This window comes from Salmo trutta, chromosome 22, assembly GCF_901001165.1.
Source record: "Salmo trutta chromosome 22, fSalTru1.1, whole genome shotgun sequence".
In the NCBI taxonomy this organism is placed as follows: domain Eukaryota; kingdom Metazoa; phylum Chordata; class Actinopteri; order Salmoniformes; family Salmonidae; genus Salmo; species Salmo trutta.
In genome coordinates this window covers 51,524,547-51,542,524 of record NC_042978.1, presented here as the reverse complement: position 1 = coordinate 51,542,524, position 17,978 = coordinate 51,524,547, and the positions used below count along the sequence as shown (strand labels likewise).

Sequence of the window (17,978 nt, the reverse complement as noted above, 5' to 3'; positions counted from 1 at the left end):
CCATTTGAGATGCACCTACTGGCTGGGGCGAGGCGAGGTTAGATGAGGTAATATGACGAGGCGAGGTTAGATGAGGTAAAATAATGAGGCGAGGTTAGATGAGGTAATATGACGAGGCGAGGTTAGATGAGGTAATATGACGAGACGAGGTTAGATGAGGTAATATGATGAGACGAGGTTAGATGAGGTAAAATGATGAGGCGAGGTTAGATGAGGTAATATGACGAGGCGAGGTTAGATGAGGTAAAATGATGAGACGAGGTTAGATGAGGTAAAATGATGAGACGAGGTTAGATGAGGTAAAATGACGAGGCGAGGTTAGATGAGGTAAAATGATGAGACGAGGTTAGATGAGGTAAAATGACGAGACGAGGTTAGATGAGGTAAAATGATGAGACGAGGTTAGATGAGGTAAAATGATGAGGCGAGGTTAGATGAGGTAAAATGATGAGGCGAGGTTAGATGAGGTAAAATGATGAGACGAGGTTAGATGAGGTAAAATGATGAGGCGAGGTTAGATGAGGTAAAATGATGAGGCGAGGTTAGATGAGGTAAAATAACGAGGCGAGCTTAGATGAGGTAAAATGACGAGGCGAGGTTAGATGAGGTAATATGACGAGGCGAGGTTAGATGAGGTAAAATGACGAGGCGAGGTTAGATGAGGTAAAATGATGAGGCGAGGTTAGATGAGGTAATATGACGAGGCGAGGTTAGATGCGGTAAAATGATGAGACGAGGTTAGATGAGGTAAAATGATGAGGCGAGGTTAGATGAGGTAAAATGACGAGGCGAGGTTAGATGAGGTAAAATGACGAGGCGAGGTTAGATGAGGTAAAATGATGAGACGAGGTTAGATGAGGTAAAATGATGAGACGAGGTTAGATGAGGTAAAATGATGAGGCGAGGTTAGATGAGGTAAAATAACGAGGCGAGCTTAGATGAGGTAAAATGACGAGGCGAGGTTAGATGAGGTAATATGATGAGACGAGGTTAGATGAGGTAATATGACGAGGCGAGGTTAGATGAGGTAAAATGACGAGGCGAGGTTAGATGAGGTAATATGACGAGACGAGGTTAGATGAGGTAAAATGACGAGGCGAGGTTAGATGAGGTAAAATGATAAGATGACGTAAAAGTCAAGGCCAAAATGTTGGTTAATGGTCCAAACAGACCAGTCTAGGAAAGAGAATTTTAAAGATGGGTATCTCTGGTTATCTTGGAAATGAAATGCTCACTGCAAGGACCGAGAGAGTGTTTGACTTTTCATTTGTTGTTCTCATTAATATACAGACCAACTTCCAGGCAGTGGATGGGTGGCTGTTTTAAGCCACAGCCACATTCAGGTCTGCAAAATGCCAACATCCCAGTACTGATCAAATCAAATCAAATGTATTTATATATAGCCCTTCTTACATCAGCTGATATCTCAAAGTGCTGTACAGAAACCCAACCTAAAACCCCCCCAAAACAGCAAGCAATGCAGGTGTAGAAGCACAGATCAGTCAAGGCGAGGAACATCTTAACTGTATGTCGATAACACTTCATGGAAATGGACTATGATTGATTTTAGACAAACATTTCAACTATGTGGTTTGGCAATGCGTTTCTTAGTATTAGGGGACTTAGTTCTGATATATCTACTAGAGGGGAGGGGTGTGGGTAGGGAGTAACGAAGGGGAGGAGGGGAGGAATGAGGAGGGGTGTGGGTAGGGAGTAACGGAGGGGAGGAATGAGGAGGGGGGTGGGTAGAGGGTAACGAAGGGGAGGAGGGGAGGAATGAGGAGGGGTGTGGGTAGGGAGTAACGGAGGGGAGGAGGGGAGGAATGAGGAGGGGTGTGGGTAGGGAGTAACGGAGGGGAGGAATGAGGAGGGGGGTGGGTAGGGAGTAACGAAGGAGAGGAGGGGAGGAATGAGGAGGGGTGTGGGTGAGCTAGACGTCTACAGAGGGTTGTAACTAAAACACGTATGGTATTAATCTGAGAAATAGAATAGTGATGGGGTGAGGAGGGAGGGAGGGAGGGAGGGAGGGGGGAGGGAGGGAGGGAGGAACGAGTGAGGGGTGGGGTGAGGAGGGAGGGAGGGAGGGAGGGGGGAGGGAGGGAGTAACCAATGAGGGTTGGGGTGAGGATGGAGGGAGAGATGGATGGAGAGAGGGAGTAACCAATGAGGAGTGGGGTGAGGATGGAGGGAGGGAGGGAGTAACCAATGAGGGGTGGGGTGAGGATCGAGGGAGGGAGGGAGTAACCAATGAGGAGTGGGGTGAGGATGGAGGGAGGGAGGGAGTAACCAATGAGGGGTGGGTTGAGGATCGAGGGAGGGACCTCTGTCAGTCGTCTCGACCCTGCCTTCAGAGGAGCCTTTCCCTTCTACTTTCCTCCTCTTCTCCTCCTTGGACTAGGAGAGATAGCACCTCCTCCTCTTCTCCTCTTGGACTAGGAGAGATAGCACCTCCTCCTCTTCTCCTCTTGGACTAGGAGAGATAGCACCTCCTCCTCTTCTCCTCTTGGACTAGGAGAGATAGCACCTCCTCTTCTCCTCTTGGACTAGGAGAGATAGCACCTCCTCCTCTTCTCCTCTTGGACTAGGAGAGATAGCACCTCCTCCTCTTCTCCTCTTGGACTAGGAGAGATAGCACCTCCTCCTCTTCTCCTCTTGGACTAGGAGAGATAGCACCTCCTCCTCTTCTCCTCCTTGGACTAGGAGAGATAGCACCTCCTCCTCTTCTCCTCTTGGACTCAGAGAGATAGCACCTCCATCTCTTCTCCTCTTGGACTCAGAGAGATAGCACCTCCATCTCTTCTCCTCTTGGACTCAGAGAGATAGCACCTCCATCTCTTCTCCTCTTGGACTCAGAGAGATAGCACCTCCATCTCTTCTCCTCTTGGACTAGGAGAGATAGCACCTCCATCTCTTCTCCTCTTGGACTCAGAGAGATAGCACCTCCACCACTTCTCCTCTTGGACTAGGAGAGATAGCACCTCCATCTCTTCTCCTCTTGGACTCAGAGAGATAGCACCTCCACCTCTTCTCCTCCTTGGACTAGGAGAGATAGCACCTCCTCCTCTTTGCCTCCTTGGACTAGGAGAGATAGCACCTCCACCTCTTCACCTCCTTGGACTCAGAGAGATAGCACCTCCTCCTCTTCTCCTCCTTGGACTAGGAGAGATAGCACCTCCTCCTCTTTGCCTCCTTGGACTAGGAAAGATAGCACCTCCTCCTCTTCTCCTCCTTGGACTAGGAGAGATAGCCCCTCCACCTCTTCTCCTCCTTGGACTAGGAGAGATAGCACCTCCACCTCTTCGCCTCCTTGGACTCAGAGAGATAGCACCTCCACCTCTTCGCCTCCTTGGACTCGGAGAGATAGCACCTCCACCTCTTCTCCTCCTTGGACTCAGAGAGATAGCACCTCCACCTCTTCACCTCCTTGGACTCGGAGAGATAGCACCTCCAGCTTTCCCTCTCCTTCCACCCAACCCTCCCAGGGGATAAGGAACAGAGCTGGGACTGCCTTACCTCTCACACCAAGACAGAAACCACATCACTAAACTGGGACTTTTTGTGGGACAGTCCACATTTGTTGTTAGTTTTATTACTGGCACCATCGCTATCAAAAGAATTGCGCTTCACAGCATACACTTTTCAAGGTAAGATTTAAAAAATCTATATTTGTTTGTTTGTTTTGTTGTTGTCATTCCATATTTATAATGCATGTCCTGTACCAGGTGGCCATTGTCAAACAGTTTCGATGAGGTTTAAATGTTATATGCGTTCTAAAACCTTCCTTTTTGTTAAATGAATAATTGAAATCTTTAGTATATTGTTGTTTGGAAACATTAACAACACTTACTATGTTTTGTAATTGTAGTTATTGTCAATGAAAACACAGTCAGCACTGAGTTGTGTTGTAGTGAGTTTAGGACTAGTAATTACAGCATAATACTGTGCCACTAAATCTCAGCTAGGGAACCTTTTACTAATCTGTTTTCAATGGAGAAAGTGTCGTTCGATGACTGACAGCAGGCAATTCACACATTCTGTATGGTTGATTTATTCAACTGTCTGCACAACTGATTTAATATTTAAAATGTAATACAATTTCCTTGCGAGACAGTTTGCGATCATTGCTAGGCTGGTGGATTTCTGAATGGTCTCAACCACAGGCACCGGGAACAGATTAGCAAGGCTTAATGCCCAGATACAAACAAACACCTTTATGGTGTGGTAGTGTGGTGTGGTAGTATGGTGTGGTAGTGTGGTGTGGTAGTATGGTGGTAGTATGGTGTGGTAGTGTGGTGTGGTGTGGTAGTGTGGTAAGGTAGTATGGTGTGGTAGTATAGTGTGGTAGTATGGTGTGGTAGGGTAGTGTGGTAGTGTGGTGTGGTGTGGTAGTATGGTGTGGTAGTGTGGTGTGGTAGTGTGGTGTGGTGTGGTAGTATGGTGTGGTAGTATGGTGTGGTAGTATGGTGTGGTGGTGTGGTAGTGTGGTGTGGTAGTGTGGTGTGGTAGTGTGGTGTGGTGGTGTGGTAGTGTGGTGTGGTGTGGTAGTGTGGTGGTGTGGTGGTGTGGTGTGGTGTGGTGGTGTGGTAGTGTGGTAGTGTGGTGTGGTAGTGTAGTGTGGTAGGGTGGTGTGGTAGTGTGGTGTGGTAGTGTAGTGTGGTAGTGTGGTGGTGTGGTGGTGTGGTGTGGTAGGGTGGTGTGGTAGGGTGGTGTGGTAGTGTGGTGTGGTAGTATGGTGTGGTAGTGTGGTGTGGTGGTATGGTGGTAGTATGGTGTGGTAGTGTGGTGTGGTGTGGTAGTGTGGTAAGGTAGTATGGTGTGGTAGTATAGTGTGGTAGTATGGTGTGGTAGTGTGGTGTGGTGTGGTAGTATGGTGTGGTAGTGTGGTGTGGTAGTGTGGTGTGGTGTGGTAGTATGGTGTGGTAGTATGGTGTGGTAGTATGGTGTGGTGGTGTGGTAGTGTGGTGTGGTAGTGTGGTGTGGTAGTGTGGTGTGGTGTGGTAGTGTGGTGGTGTGGTGGTGTGGTGGTGTGGTGTGTTGTGGTGGTGTGGTGGTGTGGTGTGGTGGTGTGGTAGTGTGGTAGTGTGGTAGTGTGGTGTGGTAGTGTAGTGTGGTAGGGTGGTGTGGTGGTGTGGTAGCGTAGTGTGGTAGTGTGGTAGTGTGGTGTGGTAGTATGGTGTGGTGGTGTGGTGTGGTAGGGTGGTGTGGTAGGGTGGTGTGGTAGTGTGGTGTGGTAGTATGGTGTGGTAGTGTGGTGTGGTAGTATGGTGTGGTAGTATGGTGTGGTAGTATGGTGTGGTAGTGTGGTAGTATGGTGTGGTAGTGTGGTGTGGTAGTATGGTGTGGTAGTATGGTGTGGTAGTGTGGTGTGGTAGTGTGGTGTGGAAGTGTGGTGTGGTGTGGTAGTGTGGTGTGGTAGTGTGGTAGTGTGGTGTGGTAGGGTGGTATGGTAGTATGATGGTGTGGTAGGGTGGTGGTAGTGTGGTGTGGTGGTGTGGTAGTATGGTGTGGTAGTGTGGTGGTAGTGTGGTGGTAGTGTGGTGGTGGTGTGGTAGTGTGGTAGTGTGGTAGTATGGTAGGGTAGCATGGTGTGGTGTGGTAGTGTGGTGTGGTAGGGTAGTGTGGTAGTATGGTGTGGTAGTATGGTGTGGTAGTATGGTGTGGTAGGGTGGTGTGGTAGTGTGGTGTGGTAGTGTGGTGTGGTAGTGTGGTGTGGTAGTGTGGTGGTGTGGTAGGGTAGTGTGGTAGTGTGGTGTGGTAGCATGGTGTGGTAGGGTGGTGTGGTAGTGTGGTGTGGTAGTGTGGTGTGGTGGTGGTGTGGTGGTGTGGTAGTGTGGTGTGGTAGTGTGGTAGTGTGGTGTGGTAGTGTGGTGGTGTGGTAGGGTGGTGTGGTAGGGTGGTGTGGTAGCATGGTGTGGTAGGGTGGTGTTGTAGTGTGGTAGTGTGGTGTGGTGGTGGTGTGGTGGTGTGGTAGGGTAGTGTGGTAGTGTGGTGGTGTGGTGTTGTGGTAGTATGATGGTGTGGTAGGGTAGTGTGGTGTGGTAGCATGGTGTGGTAGGGTGGTGTGGTAGTGTGGTGTGGTAGTGTGGTGTGGTAGGGTGGTGTGGTAGTATGGTGTGGTAGAGTGGTGTGGTAGGGTGGTGTGGTAGTATGGTGTGGTAGTATGGTGTGGTAGTATGGTGTGGTAGTGTGGTGTGGTAGTGTGGTGGTGTGGTGGTGTGGTAGTATGGTGTGGTGGTGTGGTGTGGTAGTGTGGTGTCGTGTGGTGGTGTGGTAGTATGGTGTGGTGGTGTGGTGTGGTAGTGTAGTGTGGTGGTGTGGTAGTATGGTGTGGTAGTGTGGTGTGGTAGTATGGTGTGGTAGTGTGGTGTGGTAGTATGGTGTGGTAGTGTGGTGTGGTGGTGTGGTGTGGTAGGGTGGTGTGGTAGTGTGGTGTGGTAGCGTGGTGTGGTAGTATGGTGTGGTAGTATGGTGTGGTAGTGTGGTGTGGTAGTATGGTGTGGTGTGGTGTGGTGGTGTGGTAGTATGGTGTGGTAGTGTGGTGGTAGTGTGGTGGTGGTGTGGTAGTGTGGTAGGGTAGGATGGTGTGGTAGGGTGGTGTGGTAGTGTGGTGTGGTAGTATGGTGTGGTAGTATGGTGTGGTAGTATGGTGTGGTAGTATGGTGTGGTAGGGTGGTGTGGTAGCGTGGTGTGGTAGCGTGGTGTGGTAGTATGGTGTGGTGTGGTGGTAGTGTGGTGTGGTAGTGTGGTGTGCTAGTATGGTGTGGTAGTATGGTGTGGTGTGGTGTGGTAGTATGGTGTGGTAGTGTGGTGTGGTAGTGTGGTGGTGTGGTAGTATGGTGTGGTGGTGTGGTGTGGTAGTGTGGTGTGGTGTGGTGGTGTGGTAGTATGGTGTGGTAGTGTGGTGTGGTAGTGTAGTGTGGTAGTGTGGTAGTGTGGTGTGGTAGTATGGTGTGGTAGTATGGTGTGGTAGTATGGTGTGGTAGGGTGGTGTGGTAGCTTGGTGTGGTAGCGTGGTGTGGTAGTATGGTGTGATAGTATGTTGTGGTAGTGTGGTGTGGTGGTAGTGTAGTGTGGTGTGCTAGTATGGTGTGGTAGTATGGTGTGGTGTGGTGTGGTAGTATGGTGTGATAGTATGGGGTGGTAGTATGGTGTGGTAGTATGGTGTGGTAGTGTGGTGTGGTAGTGTGGTGGTGTGGTAGTATGGTGTGGTGGTGTGGTGTGGTAGTGTGGTGTGGTGTGGTGGTGTGGTAGTATGGTGTGGTAGTGTGGTGTGGTAGTGTAGTGTGGTGGTGTGGTAGTATGGTGTGGTAGTGTGGTGTGGTGTGGTAGTAGGTGTGGTAGTGTGGTGTGGTAGCATGGTGTGGTAGTGTGGTGTGGTAGTATGGTGTGGTAGTGTGGTGTGGTGGTGTGGTGTGGTAGGATGGTGTGGTAGGGTGGTGTGGTAGCGAGGTGTGGTAGCGTGGTGTGGTAGTATGGTGTGGTAGTATGGTGTGGTAGTGTGGTGTGGTGGTAGTTTGGTGTGGTAGTGTGGTGTGGTAGTATGGTGTGGTAGTGTGGTGTGGTGTGGTGGTGTGGTAGTATGGTGTGGTAGTGTGGTGGTAGTGTGGTGGTGGTGTGGTAGTGTGGTGTGGTAGTATGGTGTGGTAGTGTGGTAGTATGGTGTGGTAGTGTGGTAGTATGGTGTGGTAGTGTGGTAGGGTGATGTGGTAGTGTGATGTGGTAGTGTGGTGTGGTAGTATGGTGTGGTAGTATGGTGTGGTAGTATGGTGTGGTAGCATGGTGTGGTGGTATGGTGTGGTAGGGTGGTGTGGTAGGGTGGTGTGGTAGCGTGGTGTGGTAGCGTGGTGTGGTAGTATGGTGTGGTAGTATGTTGTGGTAGTGTGGTGTGGTGGTGTGGTGTGGTAGGGTGGTGTGGTAGCGTGGTGTGGTAGCGTGGTGTGGTAGTATGGTGTGGTAGTATGGTGTGGTAGTGTGGTGTGGTAGTGTGGTGTGGTAGTATGGTGTGGTGGTGTGGTGGTGTGGTAGTATGGTGTGGTAGTGTGGTGGTAGTGTGGTGGTGGTGTGGTAGTGTGGTAGGGTAGCATGGTGTGGTAGGGTAGTGTGGTGTGGTAGTATGGTGTGGTAGTATGGTGTGGTAGTATGGTGTTGTAGGGTGGTGTGGTAGCGTGGTGTGGTAGCGTGGTGTGGTAGTATGTTGTGGTAGTGTGGTGTGGTGGTAGTGTGGTGTGGTAGTATGGTGTGGTAGTATGGTGTGGTAATATGGTGTGGTAGTATGGTGTGGTAGTGTGGTGTGGTGTGGTGGTGTGGTAGTATGGTGTGGTGGTGTGGTGTGGTAGTGTGGTGTGGTGTGGTGGTGTGGTAGTATTGTGTGGTAGTGTGGTGTGGTAGTGTAGTGTGGTGGTGTGGTAGTATGGTGTGGTAGTGTGGTGTGGTGTGGTAGTGTGGTGTGGTAGTATGGTGTGGTAGTGTGGTGTGGTAGTATGGTGTGGTAGTGTGGTGTGGTGGTGTGGTGTGGTAGGGTGGTGTGGTAGGGTGGTGTGGTAGCGTGGTGTGGTAGCGTGGTGTGGTAGTATGTTGTGGTAGTATGGTGGTGGTAGTGTGGTGTGGTGGTAGTGTGGTGTGGTAGTGTGGTGTGGTAGTATGGTGTGGTAGTGTGGTGTGGTGTGGTGGTGTGGTAGAATGGTGTGGTAGTGTGGTGGTAGTGTGGTGGTGGTGTGGTAGTATGGTGTGGTAGTGTGGTAGTGTGGTAGTATGGTGTGGTAGTGTGGTAGTATGGTGTGGTAGTGTGGTAGGGTAGCATGGTGTGGTAGGGTGATGTGGTAGTATGGTGTGGTAGTATGGTGTGGTAGGGTGGTGTGGTAGCGTGGTGTGGTAGCGTGGTGTGGTAGTATGGTGTGGTAGTATGTTGTGCTAGTGTCGTGAGGTGGTAGTGTGGTGTGGTAGTGTGGTGTGGTGTGGTGGTGTGGTAGTATGGTGTGGTAGTGTGGTGTGGTAGTGTGGTAGTGTGGTAGTATGGTGTGGTAGTGTGGTAGTATGGTGTGGTAGTGTGGTAGGGTAGCATGGTGTGGTAGGGTATGTGTGGTAGTGTGGTGTGGTAGTATGGTGTGGTAGTATGGTGTGGTAGTATCTTGTGGTAGTATGTTGTGGTAGGGTGTTGTGGTAGCGTAATGTGGTAGCGTGGTGTGGTAGTATGGTGTGGTAGTATGTTGTGGTAGTGTGGTGTGGTGGTAGTGTGGTGTGGTAGTGTGGTGTGGTAGTATGGTGTGGTAGTGTGGTGTGGTGTGGTGGTGTGGTAGTATGGTGTGGTAGTGTGGTGGTAGTGTGGTGGTGGTGTGGTAGTGTGGTGTGGTAGTATGGTGTGGTAGTGTGGTAGTGTGGTAGTTTGGTGTGGTAGTGTGGTAGGGTAGCATGGTGTGGTAGGGTAGTGTGGTAGTGTGGTGTGGTAGTATGGTGTGGTAATGTGGTGTGGTAGGGTGGTGTGGTAGTGTGGTGTGTTAGTGTGGTGTGGTAGTGTGTTGTGGTGGTGTGGTAGTGTGGTGGTGTGGTAGTTTGGTGTGGTAGTATGGTGTGGTAGTGTGGTGTGGTAGGGTGGTGTGGTAGTGTGGTGTGGTAGTGTGTTGTGGTAGTATGGTAGTGTGGTGGTGTGGTTGTGTGGTAGGGTAGTGTGGTAGTGTGGTGTGGTAATGTGGTGTGGTTGTGTGGTGTGGTGGTGTGGTAGGGTAGTGTGGTGGTGTGGTAGTATGATGGTGTGGTAGGGTAGTGTGGTAGTGTGGTGTGGTAGCTTGGTGTGGTAGGGTGGTGTGGTAGGGTGGTGTGGTAGTGTGGTGGTGTGGTAGTGTGGTGTGGTAGTGTGGTGTGGTAGGGTGGTGTGGTAGTATGGTGTGGTAGTATGGTGTGGTAGTGTGGTGTGGTAGGGTGGTGTGGTAGTATGGTGTGGTAGTGTGGTGTGGTGGTAGTGTGGTGTGGTAGTGTGGTGTTGTAGTATGGTGTGGTAGTGTGGTGTGGTGTGGTGGTGTGGTAGTATGGTGTGGTAGTGTGGTGGTAGTGTGGTGTGGTAGTATGGTGTGGTAGTGTGGTAGTGTGGTAGTTTGGTGTGGTAGTGTGGTAGGGTAGCATGGTGTGGTAGGGTAGTGTGGTAGTGTGGTGTGGTAGTATGGTGTGGTAGTGTGGTGTGGTAGGGTAGTGTGGTGTGGTAGTGTGTTGTGGTAGTGTGGTGTGGTGGTGTGGTAGTGTGGTGGTGTGGTAGTATGGTGTGGTGGTGTGGTGTGGTAGTGTGGTGTGGTGTGGTGGTGTGGTAGTATTGTGTGGTAGTGTGGTGTGGTAGTGTAGTGTGGTGGTGTGGTAGTATGGTGTGGTAGTGTGGTGTGGTGTGGTAGTGTGGTGTGGTAGTATGGTGTGGTAGTGTGGTGTGGTAGTATGGTGTGGTAGTGTGGTGTGGTGGTGTGGTGTGGTAGGGTGGTGTGGTAGGGTGGTGTGGTAGCGTGGTGTGGTAGCGTGGTGTGGTAGTATGTTGTGGTAGTATGGTGTGGTAGTGTGGTGTGGTAGTGTGGTGTGGTGGTAGTGTGGTGTGGTAGTATGGTGTGGTAGTGTGGTGTGGTGTGGTGGTGTGGTAGTATGGTGTGGTAGTGTGGTGGTAGTGTGGTGGTGGTGTGGTAGTATGGTGTGGTAGTGTGGTAGTGTGGTAGTATGGTGGTAGTGTGGTAGTATGGTGTGGTAGTGTGGTAGGGTAGCATGGTGTGGTAGGGTGATGTGGTAGTATGGTGTGGTAGTATGGTGTGGTAGGGTGGTGTGGTAGGGTGGTGTGGTAGCGTGGTGTGGTAGTATGGTGTGGTAGTATGTTGTGCTAGTGTCGTGAGGTGGTAGTGTGGTGTGGTAGTGTGGTGTGGTGTGGTGGTGTGGTAGTATGGTGTGGTAGTGTGGTGTGGTAGTGTGGTAGTGTGGTAGTATGGTGTGGTAGTGTGGTTGTATGGTGTGGTAGTGTGGTAGGGTAGCATGGTGTGGTAGGGTATGTGTGGTAGTGTGGTGTGGTAGTATGGTGTGGTAGTATGGTGTGGTAGTATCTTGTGGTAGTATGTTGTGGTAGGGTAATGTGGTAGCGTGGTGTGGTAGTATGGTGTGGTAGTATGTTGTGGTAGTGTGGTGTGGTGGTAGTGTGGTGTGGTGGTGTGGTAGTATGGTGTGGTAGTGTGGTGTGGTGTGGTGGTGTGGTAGTATGGTGTGGTAGTGTGGTGGTAGTGTGGTGGTGGTGTGGTAGTGTGGTGTGGTAGTATGGTGTGGTAGTGTGGTAGTGTGGTAGTTTGGTGTGGTAGTGTGGTAGGGTAGCATGGTGTGGTAGGGTAGTGTGGTAGTGTGGTGTGGTAGTATGGTGTGGTAATGTGGTGTGGTAGGGTGGTGTGGTAGTGTGGTGTGTTAGTGTGGTGTGGTAGTGTGTTGTGGTGTGGTAGTGTGGTGGTGTGGTAGTTTGGTGTGGTAGTATGGTGTGGTAGTGTGGTGTGGTAGGGTGGTGTGGTAGTGTGGTGTGGTAGTGTGTTGTGGTAGTATGGTAGTGTGGTGGTGTGGTAGTGTGGTAGGGTAGTGTGGTAGTGTGGTGTGGTAATGTGGTGTGGTTGTGTGGTGTGGTGGTGTGGTAGGGTAGTGTGGTGGTGTGGTAGTATGATGGTGTGGTAGGGTAGTGTGGTAGTGTGGTGTGGTAGCTTGGTGTGGTAGGGTGGTGTGGTAGGGTGGTGTGGTAGTGTGGTGGTGTGGTAGTGTGGTGTGTAGTGTGGTGTGGTAGGGTGGTGTGGTAGTATGGTGTGGTAGTATGGTGTGGTAGTGTGGTGTGGTAGGGTGGTGTGGTAGTATGGTGTGGTAGTATGGTGTGGTAGTGTGGTGTGGTGGTAGTGTGGTGTGGTAGTGTGGTGTGGTAGTATGGTGTGGTAGTGTGGTGTGGTGTGGTGGTGTGGTAGTATGGTGTGGTAGTGTGGTGGTAGTGTGGTGTGGTAGTATGGTGTGGTAGTGTGGTAGTGTGGTAGTTTGGTGTGGTAGTGTGGTAGGGTAGCATGGTGTGGTAGGGTAGTGTGGTAGTGTGGTGTGGTAGTATGGTGTGGTAGGGTGGTGTGGTAGGGTGGTGTGGTAGTGTGTTGTGGTAATGTGGTGGTGTGGTGGTGTGGTAGGGTAGTGTGGTGGTGTGGTAGTATGATGGTGTGGTAGGGTAGTGTGGTAGTGTGGTGTGGTAGCATGATGTAGTAGGGTGGTGTGGTAGGGTGGTGTGGTAGTGTGGTGTGGTGGTGTGGTGGTGTGGTAGTGTGGTGTGGTAGTGTGGTGTGGTAGGGTGGTGTGGTAGTATGGTGTGGTAGTATGGTGTGGTAGTGTGGTGTGGTAGGGTGGTGTAGTAGTATGGTGTGGTAGTATGGTGTGGTAGGGTGGTGTGGTAGTGTGGTGTGGTAGTGTGGTGTGGTAGTATGGTGTGGTAGTATGGTGTGGTAGTGTGGTGTGGTAGGGTGGTGTGGTAGTGTGGTGTGGTAGGGTGGTGTGGTAGGGTGGTGTGGTAGGGTGGTGTGGTAGTATGGTGTGGTAGTGTGGTGTGGTAGGGTGGTGTGGTAGGGTGGTGTGGTAGGGTGGTGTGGTAGGTGTGGTGTGGTAGGTGTGGTGTGGTAGGTGTGGTGTGGTGGTGTGGTGTGGTGGTGTGGTAGGTGTGGCGCGTCACGTTACTAGAAGCCGAGGCCCAGCCAGGGGGTCATGTGACGCGGCGTCTCTCTGCTTCAGGGGGCCTCAGCTTAGATAGAGGGGGCGGGTTTCCTGAATGAGGACCAAGTGTGCATGCAGACACACAATGGGAGTAGCTGATTGTTGTGATCACATGACGGGGCATGTCTAGACCACATGGAACAGCTTATGATTCCCCTGGGGATCTCACACAGACTTCCTGGCTCATTATACCTGCCAGCCCACAATACTCTCTCTGTAACCTCTAGTCTAGAGCAGGCCTCTCTCTCTGTAACCTCTAGTCTAGGGCAGGCCTCTCTCTCTGTAACCTCTAGTCTATGGCAGGCTTCTCTCTGTAACCTCTAGTCTAGGGCAGGGCTCTCTACTAACTGTAGTCTAGGGCAGGCCTCTCTCTCTGTGAACTCTAGTCTAGGGCAGGCCTCTCTCTCTGTGAACTCTAGTCTAGGGCAGGCCTCTCTCTCTGTTAACTCTAGGGCAGGCCTCTCTCTCTATTAACTCTAGTCTATTGCAGGCCTCTCTCTGTGAACTGTAGTCTAGGGCAGGCCTCTCTCTCTGTTAACTCTAGGGCAGGCTTCTCTCTCTGTGAACTCTAGGGCAGGCCTCTCTCTCTGTGAACTCTAGGGCAGGCCACTCTCTCTGTTAAGTCTAGGGCAGGCCTCTCTCTCTGTTAACTCTAGTCTAGGGCAGGCCTCTCTCTGTTAACTCTAGGGCAGGCCTCTCTCTCTGTTAACTCTAGTCTAGGGCAGGCCTCTCTATTAACTCTAGTTTAGGGCTGGCCTCTCTCTGTTAACTCTAGGGCCTCTCTCTCTGTGAACTCTAGGGAAGTCCTCTCTCTGTGAACTCTAGTCTAGGGCAGGCCTCTCTCTCTGTTAACTCTAGGGCAGGCCTCTCTCTGTGAACTCTAGTCTATTGCAGGCCTCTCTCTCTGTTAACTCTAGGGCAGGCCTCTCTCTCTGTGTGTGCTAACACTAGTCTATTGACAACGGCCAAAGAAGGAAAGCAAGTACTGTAATGCCTTTTGGCCTTCTCTGTATCCATAACCTATAGGCCCAGTATGTATCCTTAACCTATAGGCCCAGTATGTATCCTTAACCTATAGGCCCAGTATGTATCCTTAACCTATAGGCCCAGTATGTAGCCTTAACCTACAGTCTGAATCTGTATCCTTAACCTATAGGCCCAGTATGTAGCCTTAACCTATAGGCCCAGTATGTATCCTTAACCTATAGGCCCAGTATGTAGCCTTAACCTATAGGCCCAGTATGTAGCCTTAACCTATAGGCCCAGTATGTATCCTTGACCTACAGTCTGAATCTGTATCCTTAACCTATAGGCCCAGTATGTAGCCTTAACCTATAGGCCCAGTATGTATCCTTAACCTATAGGCCCAGTATGTATCCTTAACCTATAGGCCCAGTATGTATCCTTAACCTATAGGCCCAGTATGTATCCTTAACCTATAGGCCCAGTATGTATCCTTAACCTATAGGCCCAGTATGTATCCTTAACCTACAGTCTGAATCTGTAGCCTTAACCTATAGGCCCAGTATGTATCCTTAACCTATAGGCCCAGTATGTATCCTTAACCTATAGGCCCAGTATGTAGCCTTAACCTATAGGCCCAGTATGTATCCTTAACCTATAGGCCCAGTATGTATCCTTAACCTATAGGCCCAGTATGTATCCTTAACCTATAGGCCCAGTATGTATCCTTAACCTATAGGCCCAGTATGTATCCTTAACCTACAGCTTGAATCTGTATCCTTAACCTATAGGCCCAGTATGTATCCTTAACCTATAGGCCCAGTATGTATCCTTAACCTATAGGCCCAGTATGTAGCCTTAACCTATAGGCCCAGTATGTATCCTTAACCTATAGGCCCAGTATGTATCCTTAACCTATAGGCCCAGTATGTAGCCTTAACCTATAGGCCCAGTATGTATCCTTAACCTATAGGCCCAGTATGTATCCTTAACCTACAGTTTGAATCTGTATCCTTAACCTATAGGCTCAGTATGTATCCTTAACCTATAGGCCCAGTATGTAGCCTTAACCTATAGGCCCAGTATATATCCTTAACCTACAGTTTAAATCTGTATCCTTAACCTATAGGCCCAGTATGTATCCTTAACCTATAGGCCCAGTATGTATCCTTAACCTATAGACCCAGTATGTATCCTTAACCTATAGGCCCAGTATGTATCCTTAACCTATAGGCCCAGTATGTATCCTTAACCTATAGGCCCAGTATGTAGCCTTAACCTATAGGCCCAGTATGTAGCCTTAACCTATAGGCCCAGTATGTATCCTTAACCTATAGGCCCAGTATGTATCCTTAACCTATAGGCCCAGTATGTACCCTTAACCTATAGGCCCAGTATGTATCCCTATAGGCCCAGTATGTAGCCTTAACCTATAGGCCCAGTATGTATCCTTAACCTATAGGCCCAGTATGTATCCTTAACCTATAGGCCCAGTATGTATCCTTAACCTATAGGCCCAGTATGTATCCTTAACCTACAGTTTGAATCTGTATCCTTAACCTATAGGCCCAGTATGTATCCTTAACCTATAGGCCCAGTATGTAGCCTTAACCTATAGGCCCAGTATGTATCCTTAACCTACAGTTTGAATCTGTATCCTTAACCTATAGGCTCAGTATGTATCCTTAACCTATAGGCCCAGTATGTATCCTTAACCTATAGACCCAGTATGTATCCTTAACCTATAGGCCCAGTATGTATCCTAAACCTATAGGCCCAGTATGTATCCTTAACCTATAGGCCCAGTATGTATCCTTAACCTATAGGCCCAGTATGTAGCCTTACCCTATAGGCCCAGTATGTATCCTTAACCTATAGGCCCAGTATGTACCCTTAACCTGTAGGCCCAGTATGTATCCCTATAGGCCCAGTATGTACCCTTAACCTATAGGCCCAGTATGTATCCTTAACCTATAGGCCCAGTATGTACCCTTAACCTATAGGCCCAGTATGTACCCTTAACCTATAGGCCCAGTATGTATCCTTAACCTATAGGCCCAGTATGTATCCTTAACCTACAGGCCCAGTATGTATCCAATCCGTAGTGTAGTTTTGACCCATAGTTCTATTCTGTAGTGTAGTTTTGACCAATACCATTTATTTGTATTGGTCTCTCTGTCTCTCCATCTCTCTCTCTCTCTCTCTCTCTGTCTAGACCCTGTGTGGGACTACTCTCCAATCTCAACATGTATCTGGAGAATAAGAGCGACCTGGACCTGAAATCCCCAGCAGCTGCCCCAGGCCTCCAGGGAAGGTCCAGTCTGAGGACAGCGGAGGCGGTAGCCGGGGACTACGGTGATGTGGCGGGGAACTTCGGAGGTCTGCGTCTATTGGAGGGATTCTCAGGAAGGATAGAGTCTCAGAAACTACAGCAGGCCTCTGCCAGATCCCCGGGGAACTGTGTTATGCATGCTGAAGACAGGTAGGAACGACCTTAGTTGTAAGGTCAGTGTCCAAAATGGCATGCTAATTTACATTTTACATGTACAGTTGAAGTCGGAAGTTTAAGTACACTTTGGTTGGAGTCATTTAAAACTCGTTTTTCAACCACTCCACAAATTTTCTTGTTAACCTGTTACATCTAGGGGGCAGTAATTTCACGGCTGGATAAAAAACGTACCCGATTTAATCTGATTATTAGTCCTGCCCAGAAACTGGAATATGCATATAATTATTAGCTTTGGAGAGAAAACACTCCAAAGTTTCTGAAACTGTTTGAATGGTGTCTGTGAGTATAACAGAACTCCTATGGCAGGCAAAAACCTGAGATGCTTCTGTTCAGGAAGTACCCTGTCTGAACATTTCTTGCCCTTCTTTATTATCTCTGTCGTTTACAAAGGATCTCTGCTCTTACGTGACACTTCTCACGTCAACAATGGAGTCTCACAGCCCGGGAAAAACAGGAATGATGTCATTCAAAGCCCTGGCTGAAGCACACGAGAGCAAATGCTGAGTGGTCAGTCAATGGACTAAGCCTTAGGCGCGTGACACGCCCCGCCCCCGGCTTTTGGTTTTTTCCTCAGTTTACAGACAGGCAGATTCCCGGTCGGAATATTATCGCTTCTCTACGAGATAAATTGCATAAATATTGGTTTTAAACAGCGGTTGACATGCTTCGAAGTACGGTAATGGAATATTTCGAAATTTTTTGTCATATTTTGCGTCATGCTCGTGGCCGAGATTTAGCGTTGGGATAGTGTCTAGAACGCACGAACAAAACGTCGCTGTTTGGATATAACGATGGATTATTTGGGACCAAACCTACATTTGTTATTGAAGTAGAAGTCCTGGCAGTGTATTCTGATGAAGAACAAGCAAGGTAAGAACATTTTTCTTATAGGAAATGTGATTTTGGTGAAGGCTACACTGGGTGGGTGTCTAAATAGCTAGCCCTGTAACGCCGGGCTATGTACTTACATTATTGCAAAATGTGCTTCATCCGAAAAGCTATTTTAAAATCGGACATATCGAGTGCATAGAGGAGTTCTGTATCTATAATTCTTAAAATAATTGTTATGCTTTTTGTGAACGTTTATCGTGAGTAATTTAGTAAAATCACCGGAAGTGTTCGGTGGGAATGCTAGTTCTGAACGTCACATGCTAATGTAAAAAGCTGGTTTTTGATATAAATATGAACTTGATTGAACAGACATGCATGTATTGTATAACACAATGTCCTAGGTGTGTCATCTGATGAAGATCATCAAAGGTTAGTGCTGCATTTAGATATGGTTTGGGTTTATGTGACATGATATGCTAGCTTGAAAAATGGCTGTGTGATTATTCCTGGCTGGGTACTCTGCTGACATAATCTAATGTTTTGCTTTCGCTGTAAAGCCTTTTTGAAATCGGACAGTTTGGTTAGATAAAGGAGAGTCTTGTCTTTAAATAGCTGTAACATAGTCATATGTTTGAAAAGTGTAAGTTTTCGGATTTAGAGGAGTTTGAATTTCGCGCCCCGCCCATCATTGGATATTGGAGCAGACGTTCCGCTAGCGGAACGTGTAGATGTAAGAGGTTTCAAACTATAGTTTTGGCATCTACTTTGTGCGTAACACAAGTCATTGTTCCAACAATTGTTTACGTAAAGATTATTTCACTTATAATTCACTGTATCACAATTCCAGTGGGTCAGAAGTTTACATACACTAAGTTGACCCTCCACACTGTTATGGATCACTGATACAGGTCCCCCCTCCACCCTGTTATGGATCACTGATACAGGTCCC

At 49.0% G+C, this 17,978-nt stretch overlaps 1 protein-coding gene across 1 annotated transcript in view; it reads left to right on the top strand.

Moving 5' to 3' along the window:
* The first annotated feature begins 3,523 nt into the window (after positions 1 to 3,523).
* oca2 (oculocutaneous albinism II) overlaps positions 3,524 to 17,978 on the top strand; it is a 172,973-nt gene continuing 158,518 nt past the window's right edge. Inside the window, exons 1-2 of the mRNA XM_029708344.1 lie at positions 3,524 to 3,644; positions 15,905 to 16,171. Coding sequence (XP_029564204.1) covers positions 15,936 to 16,171 — 236 coding nt within the window. The 5' untranslated portion in view covers positions 3,524 to 3,644; positions 15,905 to 15,935. The remainder of the gene's footprint in view (positions 3,645 to 15,904; positions 16,172 to 17,978) is intronic.